The 15000-nt window shown below is 49.5% G+C and overlaps 2 protein-coding genes across 3 annotated transcripts in view; both read right to left on the bottom strand.

Annotated features, from left to right (window-relative positions):
* LOC125951117 (uncharacterized) overlaps positions 1-8826 on the bottom strand; it is a 14334-nt gene extending 5508 nt beyond the window's left edge. Inside the window, exon 1 of the mRNA XM_049679718.1 lies at positions 8574-8826. Within this exon, the coding sequence (XP_049535675.1) occupies positions 8574-8810 (237 nt within the window). The 5' untranslated portion in view covers positions 8811-8826. The remainder of the gene's footprint in view (positions 1-8573) is intronic.
* A 3656-nt stretch (positions 8827-12482) lies between these two features.
* Positions 12483-15000, bottom strand: part of LOC125951104 (tubulin polyglutamylase TTLL5) — a 26325-nt gene continuing 23807 nt past the window's right edge. For both annotated transcript variants that reach the window (XM_049679681.1, XM_049679682.1), the window contains one exon: positions 12483-15000. This exon is cut by the window's right edge and continues 1798 nt beyond it. In XM_049679681.1, the coding sequence (XP_049535638.1) occupies positions 14879-15000 (122 nt within the window). In that variant the 3' untranslated portion in view covers positions 12483-14878.

Genomic DNA, 15000 nt, shown 5'->3' with positions numbered 1-15000 from the left:
AGATTTGGGGTCATTCCAGTGATGCAAAAGGAACTGCATTTGCATACCGCGGGCCAAGCAAAGCAAATACAAGGCGATACGGCTAGATGGTGGGGGTATCGTTGCCCTCAAATTCTCATTAAGATCGAATGATTCGGGTTGACATTTTGGTTGCAGTCGGAATAGCGATAAGAGTCGTCATTACTGCAGAAGCTAAGATGTTCTCCGAACACACGGAATTAATGAATAGTACAGGCCGTGTGGGATGAGATCTGATCAAATTGGCCTGCTACCATGGCCAATTCCCCTCAGGAGAGTTCTGAACAACATACGTTGAGAGTTGGACGTTGCTGGAAGGAGATAGATACGTGGTTGGTTCTTTGAAATATAAGTTGCATCGGTCAATAGAGTGGCGGCGTTATCGGGAATGCGAGTGGCATTTACACAAGAGGGTAGAACGACGAGCTGGTACGTCTTGCTAGATGAGCTTCACTCTTCACAATCACCATAGAAACCTGCTGTTCACCTGCAGTTGCTTTTCACAACGAGTCCCACAAACACAACGATGACCAGAGCCAACCAGGATCTGCCAATACGGAGATACCCTTTGTCTAAGCCCTTATAGCAGTAGTTCATTGTGATTGATTAGAAGCCTTCGATTAGCCATGTCCATTGGAAATCGGATTGAAAATTGCAATCCAACCGGAAAAAGGTAAGACCATTGTTTATGGATCGATCCAAGATATTGCAACGGCTGGGAGTTCTTTGTTTCGATTTCATTGAACCCAGCCCCTTTGGTTTACATGGCGATTAGTAGCTAGTTCCTTGTCAAGGAAAGCAGATTACTCAAACAACTTAGACCACATTCGATGTCATTTTGGTCTTTTCTGACCATTTTTTTTATTGTTTGCAATTAAAATTTCAAATGACGTCGATCAAAGGTGTAGCCCACGACGAATGCAAAGCTCCTCATCAAAAAGTAATGCCAACGATGCGTTCTGCATTTTCTGATTGTTTTCCGGGACCAACTCCGCCTCCTCAACCCAGAAAAGAATACATCCGCCTTCCAGATTAGGATTCGCCGGATGCTTTGGAATGCCACCAGCAACGCCAACTACTTCACTTCCCACTAGTAACTGGCCCCTCCCTCAGGCGGGCGGGTGTTGGGTAAGCGCAGATAAACTTTTTCGCTCGCTTCCTGCTTCCCGCCATTTTACACAATTTATGGTCCCAGCACCACAGATACGCGACCGGAGAGGAGCGCTGGCGGTGAGTGAATTGGGCATGTGAATAATTTAATGGCGCTTGTTACGGCGAGGGCTGCCTGGGTTGGAATAAAGTTGTTCCCAAACCGGATAGGACATCCGACCATCCCAGCAATCTACTGTTCACTCACTCACTCACTCACTCACTAACTGTCTCGCTGTCGGTTCCAGAGAAGTGAAGGATAACATTCCGTGCAGCACGCAGCCGACATTCCCAGGAAACCGTGCTGGAAATTCGCATACAGTCGAGGGAAGGGAGAGCGGAACCGGTCACCGAAACTGTCAGGCATTGTGTGTGTGTGTATCTGGCGCTATACTCCGCAAACTGCCAGCCAACTGAAGTGATCAACTCTCGGTGGTGGCTCGGTTGACGTTTCCCGGAAGAAGACTAGTGGTGGCAAACACCGAAGAACCATGCTGTGCGCTCGGCAGCACAGCACAGCAGGATTGGCAGCCGAGCCGGCACTGAGCACGGTGACACAATTTCCATTTCTTATCGGATCCTGCATCCTGCCCTGCAACCAACCATCCACCAGATCCACCATCGATTCGGCGGGGGGGAGAAAGAGCACCGTTATCCCATTTTTGTGATTCTGATTTCCATACTTTTTTCCAGCTTTTTTTTCCCCTGACGCAAACGAGTTTTTGATGAGGCTAGCATTCCATGGCGTCATATGCTGTTTGTTGGGGGATGATAAATGATACTGCATGCAGTAGTAGCAGCAGCAGCAGCAGCAGCAGCAGCAGCACACCACCGTACAATATGAGCTTGGAATTGTAGCAAAGGCCAGCGCGTAACAGCCGGCAACACACAATTACGCCTCTCGATGTGATCATTTCATCAAATGCACAAGTGCACCCACCACCAGCAGCACAACGGGAATTGCTACGTACCATGCTGCGATAGGCCACTCCTTGGCATGCCGGTTAATCGCTGGTATAAGGTATACGAGGACGAACAAACCGGGACGGGACGGGACGGGTCACGTAATCATACGACGAACGATCAAATAATGAGTGTTGAATGATTTACGACAGCAGTCGAGCAGCCGGGATTTAGTCCGCCCGGCGTCTGGCGTTCGGCAACTAAATAGCAGCAACACGACGGCAGGACGAGCGCGACTACTAGGCCTAAGCGGGGCCTAGAGGGTTTATGTCGAAGCCGGCATGGTTCGCAATCCAATTATTGTCTCGCCGGATTTATGTTCATTTTTTGATGGCAGCTCGCGGCCCGCGACCGGCGAAGGCGAATCAATTTATTTGCTCCTCGCAGCGCGCTCCTGATGCTGATGGCTGTTCAATTGGGCGATAAATAATGACTCTCGGCAGCAGGGTTTGGAGGCCCGGCTGAAGCCGATGAAATATGGTGCCCCCGGGCGGGTGCCACCAGGGTCAACTAGACGAGATGGTTGACGGCCACGGTCGGGCTAATATGTAGCGACATTCATTGCAATTAGAACGCAACGGTGGACGTGATTGTGCGTGTGTGTTCGGGGCTCTCCGGGCAACAACAAACCGTGGCCGTCAGGTTAGTTGAAGAAGGTGTCTATGCTGCGAACACAGTGACATGGGCTGCATGCATGACAGGCCTCCTGTGCTCGGATATGTTTAATCGGACATGTCATTAGTCTTTTATGGCCTGCTAGATGAACATACTCATGTAGGATATGTGTTTGCTATGTTTCGCATGGAATATTGAATGACGAAGAGTTATGAGGGATTGGATATAGGAAAATGTTTTTCTTTCTGCAAGTTCGAGTGATTATGCCATAATGTACGTACAGCAACTTGTTGTTGAAGTAATCTCGTAATAAAGCATCAATATGATGATGGTATAATTGCTACTAATCTAAAAAGTAGAACTAGTCTTCTTTATTTGGCCTTTTCATTGTTCTATTTTCAGATCGAGAACATAGAACTGGTGAAATTAAAAATGCATTGTAATATCTATTTGTGATTTAGATTAAGGCTCATCATATCGTTTACTATCATACGAAATACATGAGAAACGAATTAAATATTCTAATTCAAATAAATCAAAGATAGTTATATTTTTGTTTTCGTGCTTGTTGTTTTATGATTCTGATTTAGTTAGGAAAGTAACCATAGAGATGATAACAATGGGTCTACGCTGTTTGCTGATTCATCTATTTGTTGGGCAAATAGCAAAACGCTAAAAAACCAAACAAAATTACTCCTCAACACGTTTGGCCAGCTAAACCAACCATTATCTCCGCTGCGTGACCTGCAGCATTTTCGTGATTTTCTATTACTCGCTGCACGTCATGCACGTAATAAACACCAACCCGTGTGAGCAGATCCATGTGTTGCTGGCAACACCAAAAAAAGGCTGCATAGTAAACGCAATCGCGTTCGTTTTCCCCTCTAATATCTTAATTTCTGAACACGTCAACAACAACGAATTGTATAGCAATATATATAAACGTTCAGCAAATCTCCTAACAATCAAAACTTTCTTCGATAGATGTTCTAGTCTATATGTATCTCATAATTTTTTTGCATAATTAGGTGCATCATCATATCTAGCAATCCATTTCATTTTTCCACAACAGTTTACATACCAAAGAGGTAGCGTCCTGCATCGGATAATTTAAATGGCTTTTTGCTTAACTTTTCCGCTTCAAACGTAAGATGCTTAAATATAGCAAACGGTCACCGGCCTTAAGTACCATTCCATGTACGGTGCACGGGCACGGTTGGCCATGGTTGGGCTGTTATGGACGACGATGATGGGACGATAATGGTGAAAGTTTGCGACACAAATCTCGACCACGCCACCCCACTCCCAGCACCGACAGTGCCCTCTGCGCCAATGAAAATGCAATTTATTGTTTGACCAAAGCCACCCCTTCCTCCATCTCCACCAGCACCTTCTCCAGCAACTTCTGCAGCACCCAAATATTCGAAGGCTTTCACGCGGAGTTGCTGCTGCTGCTGCTGCTGAGCAAAGCACTTGCAACTCAATCAAAACTCCCCCAAAAAAAAAAACATCGAGCCAGCTCCATGGTCGCGATCTAGGACTCTCCCTCTCTCCTGTAGGATGCCTCTCCCTCACCATTCTTTGGCACCCCCTCCTAGAATGGAGCGAAAGTTTAACTTTGCTAACGATCAATCAACCTTTTCCTCTTGGCGCGTCCTCCGGGTGGTCCGGGCACTCAACACACAACACACAACACACACACACATCGTCTCTGCACATCCCAAAAAGAATCCTAGCCAAAGCTGCCAACGAAAGTTATGGTAAACTATGCTACCGGCCCCTCTCTCGTCGCTCTTACAGTCGGGATACACACAACATCATGGCGGCGGGGCGCAAGCAAAGAACCCTTCGATAATGAAGAAAGTTCAGGTTCGCTCTTGCGGCTTGCTATGAGTATGACCGCAACAACGCGCCCAAGCAACGAGACCAAGCGGCTGCTGTGTTGGCATTTTACGTGTGTACGCGCGCGCGTGTGTGTGTGTGTGTGCGGGGTTTTTTTCCCCCCATTTTCGTCCTTCACTCTCATTCGCCTCGCGGTGACCCTGAGGTTTCGCGCGCTCCGTTTCTCGGTCTTGGTCTTCGATCAATAATCTACTGTATCGGAGACCGTCGGGCGGCAGGTAGCGTATACCATGTACCGTCCCCCGTGTGTGTGTGTGTATGGCCAGAATTTTCAAACAATGCGATAGAAGGAAGGGGAGGGAAAGTGAAAGAGCGACAATGGTGCTCCCACGGCGCCCATCCCGATGTCCCGATGGAACCACAAAAAGCGGGAACTGATGCGAAGTTCCCTCTTCTTGTTGAATGTCAACAACTTTCAAGTGGTTCAACCGCGCGCACAGGCGACACCGAATGTAGCCGTTGCGATGGCAAGCAGGTCGGGGAAGGCAGGCAGGACGGATATCCGATAATTCGAAATGGCTGGAATTATGGGCGCACTTGGAAGTGGTACTCGTCCTCTGAGGCACCCCGACCGAGCCAGCTTGAGATGTGTGTTCGTGCTTCGGTCGACTTGGCTTTACATCATAATGAACCCTCCCTCCCACCCCCCCCCCCCTTGCCCCGGGATACGGTGTGGTCCGGTTGGTCCCAGTTGAGCGTCCTGGATGATGATTTTGTGAAGAGACATGAGAGACACACCATGGGACACACCAGGCTTGAGGTTCCTACCATGCGTAATGACGCTTTTATTGGAGTTTCTACTCCTCTCGGGACCTCTCGATCTCTTCATTAATTTCGCATGTCGGACGACCCCATCTTGCATTCCGAGCGAGCGAGCCACCAAAGCAAATGAAAACTAGATTAAAACCCGCCGAACAAGCCGCCTTCTTCGTGTGCGCGTACGCACGCACGCACACGACACGAGCGTCCGTGTAAGCGATCATCGTAGCACCCATGGCAACCGCTTCTTCGAGCCACGGACCTCCTTCGAACCCTCGAACCAGCCCTGGCACAGATTGCCGGCCGACAACAAAATTGGAAATAAATTCCGGACGCGATTAAGCGGTCCTGTCACGGGGGGGCCTCTAGCGGCGTTAGTGTGGAGGGGGGTATGGAGTGTATAGTAATTGAATTCAGGCGTTTCAGGCCGGGGAGCAAACGCAAACCGTTCCCCTCTTCAATTAGCAATTCAATCAACCCCCCGGCCGTTTTCGCCAGCATCCCGGCAGCACTTACTGCAATCACTTGCAGTGGCCAACCATTACTTGCCCACGAATCGGACCATTTAAAGAGGGGGGAAGAGCTCGTACGGTGTTTGCCAATTTGGCACAAACTCCACTCCAACTCTCCAACTCCCAGAGAGCGTCCCATCGCAATCGGCAACTTCTTCTAATGTTCTGCAATCATAAATTACGCGTGCGTTTGCTTTCTTTCGGGTTTTTTTGGGGGCCACCGTGGCACCAGGACTGGCATGCATGCCAGTCCCTGTGATATGGTCCAAAATGTGAGCTACCAGGCGCCTCCATCGTACCCCTTAAGGAGATTTTGCTTCACTAAAGAACAGCCGCAGTACTGTGTCTTGTGACCCGTGTGTGTGTGTGTCTCGTATCCGTGTGTGTGTGGCAGGTTTTGTTTGACTTTTTCCCCAGCATTTGGCACGTGATACAAGGACATAAACAGGAACACTCGTTTCCTCCAGCGGCGCCTCTTTTTCGCTTCGTTTTTCTCCCTCCCTTCGAGGAATGCTGGAACCTGGCAGATCGATGCCCGGTGCCCGGTGTAAATTACTAAAAAGTCTCACCATCATCGTGGTGCCTCTTTGCACTCCGTGAGCGCGCGTGTGTGTGTGTGCAGGCCGTGAATTATGCAGCAAAACCCTCCTCCCCCCCTCCCGGGGGAGGTTGTTGAACGAGAAAACCGAACAGAAGGATCGAAGCGAATAAAATCGACCACAAACCTCGGTCCCACGGCGGGCACGCGAGCGTGTGAAGGACTCCTCCCGAGAGGACACCACCACAGCCGAACGGGAACGGAGCTTGTCAGTATCTGTGATGTTCTCCCGCCGGCCCTCCCGCCAGGTACGTCCAGGGCGTCCAGGGTACCAATAACCGGATGAACGTGACGTAAAAGAGTCGTGAAAAGGGCCTCTCCCAGTGGGCCAGTGCCAAAGTTTGTCTTTTCGGTCCCCGCTCCACCGCTCCATTCCGTTCCGTTTTTGGGCTTGGCCACAAAACTCCATAAATAGATAAAAAAAAGGGAAAAAGGAAAAGGCGAGGAAAAGGTGAGGAAAAAGTGGAAAAACCATTGCCACCGTCAGCGTCATCGGCATCGGCAGCGGCATCGGACGCCGATGGGATCGGCGACCAGAGTGTATCGTTAAGGTGGCAATTAAGGTATAAATAAAGAAAATGGCCACCACCACCGGCACCACCAGGACCACCGTCACCACCAGGACCACCTTCACCTTAAATAATCGCTCCCGGTGACTGGCAACACAACAGAAACACCTCCTCTCCCTTCCTTCTACCCCTCGTTGCCCCCCTTAATAAGCTATTCAAATTCCGTTTTATCCTCACGCATTTCACTCTCGATTTCCCGACTTAATCGATGGCAGCAAAGCAAAGCGGCCAACGCACTCGATGGAACAATCTGTCTGCGTGTGTGTGTGTGCGTGTGCTTATGTTCCGGTGGCGAGGCCGCCCATGCCAAGGTTAACGCGTTGGTCCGTGCGTTTTTTTTAACGGATAATTAAATTTTCCCTCGGCTGAGGCTGAGGGGATACTAATGGCCGCGAAGGTTGAATTACTGTTACGTGTACGCGGGGACGGGCCAGCCTGAAAATGGTTTTTCAAAATCGAAAGCTTTCCTCCCCCCCCCCCCTCGTACTCCAGAGCTTGCGATATGTGTTCCGGCTCATTTAGCCGCGAACCCCGGTGCCTGCGATTACCGTTTTTTGTGCCTCGGGACCATATTTCCCTCACCTACCCCGGGGGCGGTGTTCGCTTGTCACTCAGCGCTGTTGATGCTGAGCATCATATTCATTCTCCGGGAAAAAATCGGCATCGGTTTCCCCGTTCCTGCTTCCCCTTCTTCTGCTGCTCTTGCATGATCGAACAGCGAACACCGGATAGCAGGGCCGGGAAATTTGCCGGGAGTCCTTGTAATGAATGATCCGGAAAACCGAAATGACGGCCGAAACGAAGACCGACGCGACGGCGACCGTTATTCGACCTGCTCCCTCCCTCCCTCCCCATCAGTACGCTCCATTTAATACGTCTAATGGATCCAATTTCACTGTTCAACTGAGCGCTGTGGCAGTTGGTAAAGGGATGGAACCGAAGGGAAGAGTGACCTTATTCTGGAAGAAGCTTTCTCCTCGGAATTTGTTTCTTCGCGTAATAACGGAAGTGGCTATCGGTTTGCCGAATACTTGAGGCGACGACGACGACGACGATGTCGTCGACTGGTTAATGCCCACTTCGCTAATGAACCGCGCGCGCGAGTCGCGAGAATATCCGTCCGTAAGGGATGCTGGAACATACATGATGAAATGTCTCAAACGCGCTGCTCGAATGCTGCCTGTCAAAGTACCCGGAGACCCCGGGAGCACCCAAAAAGTCCTATCAACCAAACGAAGATCGAAGGAGTGGCCGTAAACGTGGTAATACCCCCTTTTTGGGGGATGTGAAGGGGGTTGTTGAGGACCGCGAAGTCATTTCATGGTTCTTTGACACTCGTTCGCGCACACACACATACAAAGCGCCGCAGGATTGAATCCGGGTTTGATTGACGTGCCGAGCGGCAGTAATGAGTGTCGCTCGCGTCGCGTGTCAGGTTGGCAAGGGGTGGAAAAAGGGAGGGTCGGGGTAGAGGGGTTGTCAACTTACCTTCCGTTCCGAGCTGGCACACAGCTCGATGCCACCCTGCTGCTCTATCACCTGCACCTCGATATCATCGGTCCGGAGCGCTTGCAGCGGGTGGTTCGCATGTGGGGGTTGTAGATGGGGTGCCCGGCCACCGAAACCACCCCCGGTACCGTGGCCAGCGGTGGCCCCGGCGCTGGCACTACCACTACCTGTACCAGTAACCACTACGGCACGTGTCGTCATTGGTTCGCCGGTCATGTGCCGGTTGCGATGCGTTGCGGGCTTCAAGGTTTCGCGCGCCGCTCGAGCGCCACAAATAGCCCTCGAGCACCACCGGCACCACGGACAGGTGTATCGACGATCACGAAGGAACTAACAACAACCGATAAAACCATCCACTGAACGCACCACACACACACACACGCACGCACACAAACACACACAGGGGCGCACACGTAACGAAATGCAAGGATTAAACTGACGGCCGCTGACGCTTTAAGCCCAGAAGCCCTCTCCGGTCGAGCACGTTCGACCGCACGTCGTCAACCTGAACTGGAGCCCCCGGATGATAACCATCGCTAGAGCATCGGTCACGGTACTCGGGACTCGGGACTCGCTGCTGCTGCTGCTGCTGCTGCTGCTGCCGCTGCTTCGCTACTACTGACGCCTAGTAGTCACATCCAATCGAAGCTGGCGTGGCGAGCGCGTGGTAGTAGTGAGCATTGGTGAGTGCTGCGGTGGTAGTGACGTCACCGGGAAGGATACGAACCGAACATCGCAGCATAACCAAGCGCGGCGCACGCTCAGCACCGAAGCACGTGGGCCGTAAACAGAAGCACATGGCCACCGGCCAACACACACACACACACACACACACGTACACGGAGCACCTCTCACTGGAAAGCACCACTCAGCAGCGCCGGTACGGTTCGGACACTCAGCTCAAAACCCAGTGCCTACTCCAAAACACTACCACTACACACGCGCGCGCGCTCGGCCTGCCTGTGGTGTGGTCTGCGGATAATTAAATGCTGATGGCAGCTTTGAGGTTATGTTTTCGTCGGAAGGTCAAACGGCGGCCGGATGCCGGTTGACGATGCCTTCGAGGGTCCAATATGTCCATCACTACGTAACCAAACGGTGCATCGTAAAAGCAAACGGCGGGCCCGTGGCAACCTCGATCGCGGCACAATGCGGCACAATCGGGAAGGGCGCAGGAAGCTGGCACAGGAACCTGAAATAACGAAAACAACATTGTAAATTGCGTCGCGAGCGGGCAAGGGGAAGGAAATAGCAACAACGAAAAAAAAAATGCAAGTCACGGATCACGGATTAGATCGGGCGCGGCACACGGCCATTGACAGTTGATCGATTTATTTGCTCAATTTCTCCGATTTCCGGCCGGCTCCTCACCCCCCGCACCCACCGTACACCGTGCGTCTCCATCGTCGTATCGTAACGGATCGACCGTCGGACCATAAATCACTTTCGCTACCAAACACCGGTCTGGGTCTGGGTGCGCGTTTCAGCACCTCCCCTCTGCCCCGGTCCCTGCCTGCCGGTCCCTTGCGGTGCTGGCCTGACGTGAGAGGTTTTTTTTAGCAAACGATCTAGAACCACCAACACACACACACACCGAGCGCGCCAACAAATTGATATGGTTCGATTCGCTTATTGCCCTTTTCGGTGGAGGTGGCAGCCATACGAGAGAGAGGGAGAGAGAGAGAGAGAGAGAGAGTCCGCTTCAGGCGAAACGTAAACACGTCTCGTCTGGACGAGGTCGAGTGGCGCTCCGTCTGGTATACTCTGGTTGGGCCATCTGGTTTGTGTCCTGCCATCATTCTATTACATTACAACCAACTCTCTCTCTTTCTCTCTCTCTTAGTCTCTCCAAGGGCGCAACTCGAGACATCGTGAATTGTGTGGTGGCCACCACGTGCCATTTAGGGTAGCCGAGCAGAAGGGGCTCGTGCATTTCCATCACTCATCACGGTTCCGAACCGAACGTCGTGGCCGTCGTCGTCGTCTTCGTCGTCGGCGGTGAGCGAGCGAACGAGTGTCGGGCACATACCACGCACTCCCGGAGTGCTTTATATCGGGAATCGGATATTGGATGCTTGTTGGTGGCCAGCACCGGGTAGGAGAGAGGGTCGCGGAGTAAGGTTTGTAGAGAGAAAATCGATCGACCATTCTTCATGTTTCTAATGTCTGCTTCTGCTCCTCCTCCTCCTCCTCCTTCTGCGCTCCGTCAATCACGCTCACACATACACAAACACACACACAGAGATCGAGGACTGCACGTGTGTTTATGGTTTCCACACCGAAGGGCCTCTCACCATCCGCCCTGACCCGAGCACGTCCTGATCGTTTACACCTTCGCACTCGCTTCGTTCGCTCACTCCCCGTGGCCATGGTCCCGTGTCGGCATGCCAACCGCCCACCGCGTGCCACAGAGAGTTTGACAGGTTATTATGTCATCGGTGGTGAGTTAAAATTTACTAAAAAACCCTCCATTTTCGGAAGGTTTTTTTGGGGGGGTTGGCTTCCGCTGGCACTAATCCACGATTCGAAGAAAGGGAAATAGAAGAAACGCTGCTGCCGCGAGACAGCAAGCAGTCGGCGGTGCTGGATAGCGATAGCAGGCCCATCTGGTCCATCGTTGACTCGTTTGTTTGGGGATGTTTTGTTTATAATTTTGCACTTTTTCGTGGCACTTTTACTGCGCCTTCACTGGGGCAGGATTGGGTGCACTTCACGCGCGTCAAAACCGGAGCCCCCGGGGGCACCTTGATCCCGCGGAATCACTCCGGAGCACTAGGAGGAGCCTCACTTTTTGATGTGTGTTTTTTTTTGTTTGTTTGGGGGGTCAGCAACACAAAACTGTCGACCACGTCAGGGACCAATGTGTTTGGGGGTAGGGAATAGAAAAAGAAACGGGAATGACAAAGACCCCAAGCGTCGCCGTGCAAGCGTGCGCGCCAACGGCGGCCAAGGGATTTCCTTCCGTCGCGGATCAGGTGTCGCTCGGCACTGGCACTGGTGCTGCCGATACGCCCGGAGAATAGCGGGGAATGTGGTGCCTGGAAGGACCCTCAAACCATCATGGCTTGCCAGGAGCCGGGTACCAGGGCAGAGAGAGTGAGAGCGCGCGTAAAAGAGAGAGAGAGATCCGCCCGATATCGGGACCATCTGCTGGACACTTGCGCTCTTGTTACGAAAGGGCTCTCCATTTCCGTTCTCTGATCACATTCGGAATGCGCTCCATCAATCGGGCGCTCCACCAAAAGTCGGGGTCGTGTGTAATTGAAAGCTGGCGCGCATTCGGCTTTTGGGCGAGCGACGGCGCCAAAAAGATGAAAGAGGTTCACGCGGTTGAGCTGCCAAGAGCGAATTTGGTTAGCGGTATCGCCGTTCCGAAACAGTGACAGATGGTAACGAGCCTCTACTGGCACTCTCTGTCCTCTTTTCTCTCCTTCTCTCTCTCTCTCTCGCGTTTTTGTGAGTTTATCATTCGGAAAAGTTGAGAGCAAAGCGCCTGGCAAGGGTAGCTGAGGACCACCGAGAAAAGGTGGCAGATTTGTTTTTCTTTCGGCAAATAAACAAACGGACGGATCCCTACGAATGTGGACTGCCGGTGCCGGAATGGTCACGTTTATATTTGCGCCAAAATTCAGCTGATTATTGACAGGTCAGACGTGTTTAATGAGGTTCGTAGTGTGCCATGATGTAGTGCTGAAAATATGTCATCTTTAATCTGCTTTTTTGATAACTTATAGAATCATTTTTAGACAGGCGTACAGGCTTGTAAAACGTAGTGATTGTAACCATTTTGAAAAACAATAGTGCGAAAGAATACAGAAGTTATTTTGAATTTCCAAATTCGCCATTTCGCCAAAATAAAAAAGAAACACATCTCTGACGTTTTTACCGATGTAGATTTTATTTTCTCCACAATTTCAAAGATAGAAGATTTGTGTTTGTTTTACAATTTGACTTTCACTGTTTTGCAGGCATCATTAGGTGGCGTCTATGCGGAGAATATTCCATTTCCTTACCGATCGAACCATAGCTGAACGGGACGCCTCACATGTTTCGAAGCTTCCCATAAAGATTATTTGGTAGCAACAAGAACCTCAAATCTGCCAAGTGGACAGCAAACCAAATTTTCTCCCAGCCATTCAGGAGAACGAGTATTTGCACAAACCATACGAATAGGAAACGTACTAGGAATATCGATCGGCAGTATTTGGGAGATAGTACAACAAAACAGATTGGTCTAAAGTGGTGCGAGACCCTCTATCCTCCAAACAGGCGTGTATCACTGCCGATATGGAACTTATTTTGTATTATAAGCATTTTTTCTCTTACTTTTTCTTTTGTTATTTTGGTTTTGTGCATCGGAGTAAATGGTCGATTAACAAACTTACAACAAAGTGTTCCGTCACTGTTACTGCTTAATATTACGCCTACTATGTTTTGTTTCGTCAAACTTTAGTTGGTGTATCACTTGATCATGCATTTCTCCGACCCCCGCGGAGAGGGACTGTAAAAATCGTGTTGTGCATCGTTATTTAAAATACTACCACAAAGCAGCAACAATCACCGCGCGCAATGATAATTGTGGATGGAGAGCGCCATTTGTGCGCTGCGCGCACGCGAAGCTACTATCCTACTGTCTACTTACGGACTATTACGCCTCTCTGATTGTGATCTCTGAGTTCCACCGGAGCTACACAGGCGTGTAGCAAAACTGTGGTGGAATCGAATTGAATTGTTTAACTTTGCAGTTTCTGCCACCTGGGTATAGGGGCGAGCTAGTCTAGCAATAGCAAGAACCACTAACCAAAGGGATTGATTTTTGGTAAAAACAAAATACAAACATGAGTATACTAGTGTTTCAAACAGTTGCCTTTCACGTTCCACAATCTTCTCGTTAGCCAGCGATTCGAGGCGCAGTAAACTGTACACGTTACAGTGGAGTCCCGCAGATTGTTTTCCAAGCCCGATAAGCTTTTCTCGTTCCATGTATTCATAGCTCATCTATTAGGTAATTATTATTTAATTCTAAAAATTTTTTGAAGCATGGATTGAAACGTTTGAAAAAGCTTCTATATAGCTACAAGCATTTGGAGATGTTAAACCAACAGATCAGCATAGTACAACAGTTTGCGAAGTTTGGACTGAAGATGAGAGTGACAAACGCCGTTTGTCTATTGCTTCGAGTAAACATGACTTTCCGTTGATTTATTTTAGTAGTTGAAAAAGCTTCCTAAGTATTTCTCCGTTCCTCATCTCTAATATGTATATGCGTTGTTGCGAACATGCGTATTAAAAGTTTGAAACCCTTACTGCAAATGCGGAAAAATGGAGCAAGGGAAAAAGCACTTGATTTCGATTCATTATTTGACGGATTACGTTGTTGCTTATATGGGTTGCTTGTTGTTGATTCGTTTCTCGTTTGTAGCGATAGTTTGTAGCGTCGTTCTGTTTTGTTTTTGTTATTTGATTTGCTTCCCGTTTTCTCTCATTTCCGAAAATAGATCTACCATGGAGGCTGTATCACAATGGAAATCTCACGTATTCATACCAGCAATAGCATTCCTAACGTAGTCACCATGGCAACCACTGCATCAAACACATCATCATTCACTAGCATCGTGTTCGTATTTTCCTCACTTGTTACTCCTTTGCTTTTCGTTAATTTTCGGTTCCATATTTTTTGGGATAAATGACTAGATTTTTACTGTAATTGTTTGTAATGTGCGCGTGTGTGTGTTTTGTTTGGTTACTTGTGCGATTCGATTCGACACGGGGTAACTTGCACTATGGCGTTACAATACTGATAGACTTGTTTGGGTTTTCTGCCTTCCAGCTACACGGAGCAGCCAGTGGAAACGCGGAGCAACATGGAGACGATGGAAACAAGACTATTTAAAGCAACTTAATTCTTCACTTACAAACCTAGCGAGTTGTTTCGAAAATCATAACACAACCAAACACACCAGCTTTTTACACTCTCAGCATCGACCTAAAGCTCTCCATTCTCCCTAGTAACATCACCGTGTTTAAGCACTTACATATAATTTCCTTATCCAACACATAGATGAAACACAAAAAACCAAACGAATAAAAATAATCAAAAAAGCATCGACCAAATGGTGTTCCTACAAGCTTACACTGATACAAAAGGTTCATAATTTAACAGAAATCAAAAACACACCAACTCCTCTGCCTAACACCGAAACAATCTGGACAATTGACTAAAAACCAAGAGGTAAGTTGGTAATGACGAGTACAAGGAATAAATATTAACACAAAATTAAGCTTCAGTAGAGCCAATTGGATCGCTGTTCACGTTCTCGCGATGACTTCACCATGCCGCCGATGGGTGGTTTCTTCTTCATCGGTGACCGGTGGCCTTTCATCTCTCCGCCTGCAGCCCGTCCGT

The sequence above is a fragment of the Anopheles darlingi genome, chromosome 2 (genome assembly GCF_943734745.1).
Source record: "Anopheles darlingi chromosome 2, idAnoDarlMG_H_01, whole genome shotgun sequence".
In the NCBI taxonomy this organism is placed as follows: domain Eukaryota; kingdom Metazoa; phylum Arthropoda; class Insecta; order Diptera; family Culicidae; genus Anopheles; species Anopheles darlingi.
This window is presented reverse-complemented; position numbering and strand designations above follow the sequence as displayed.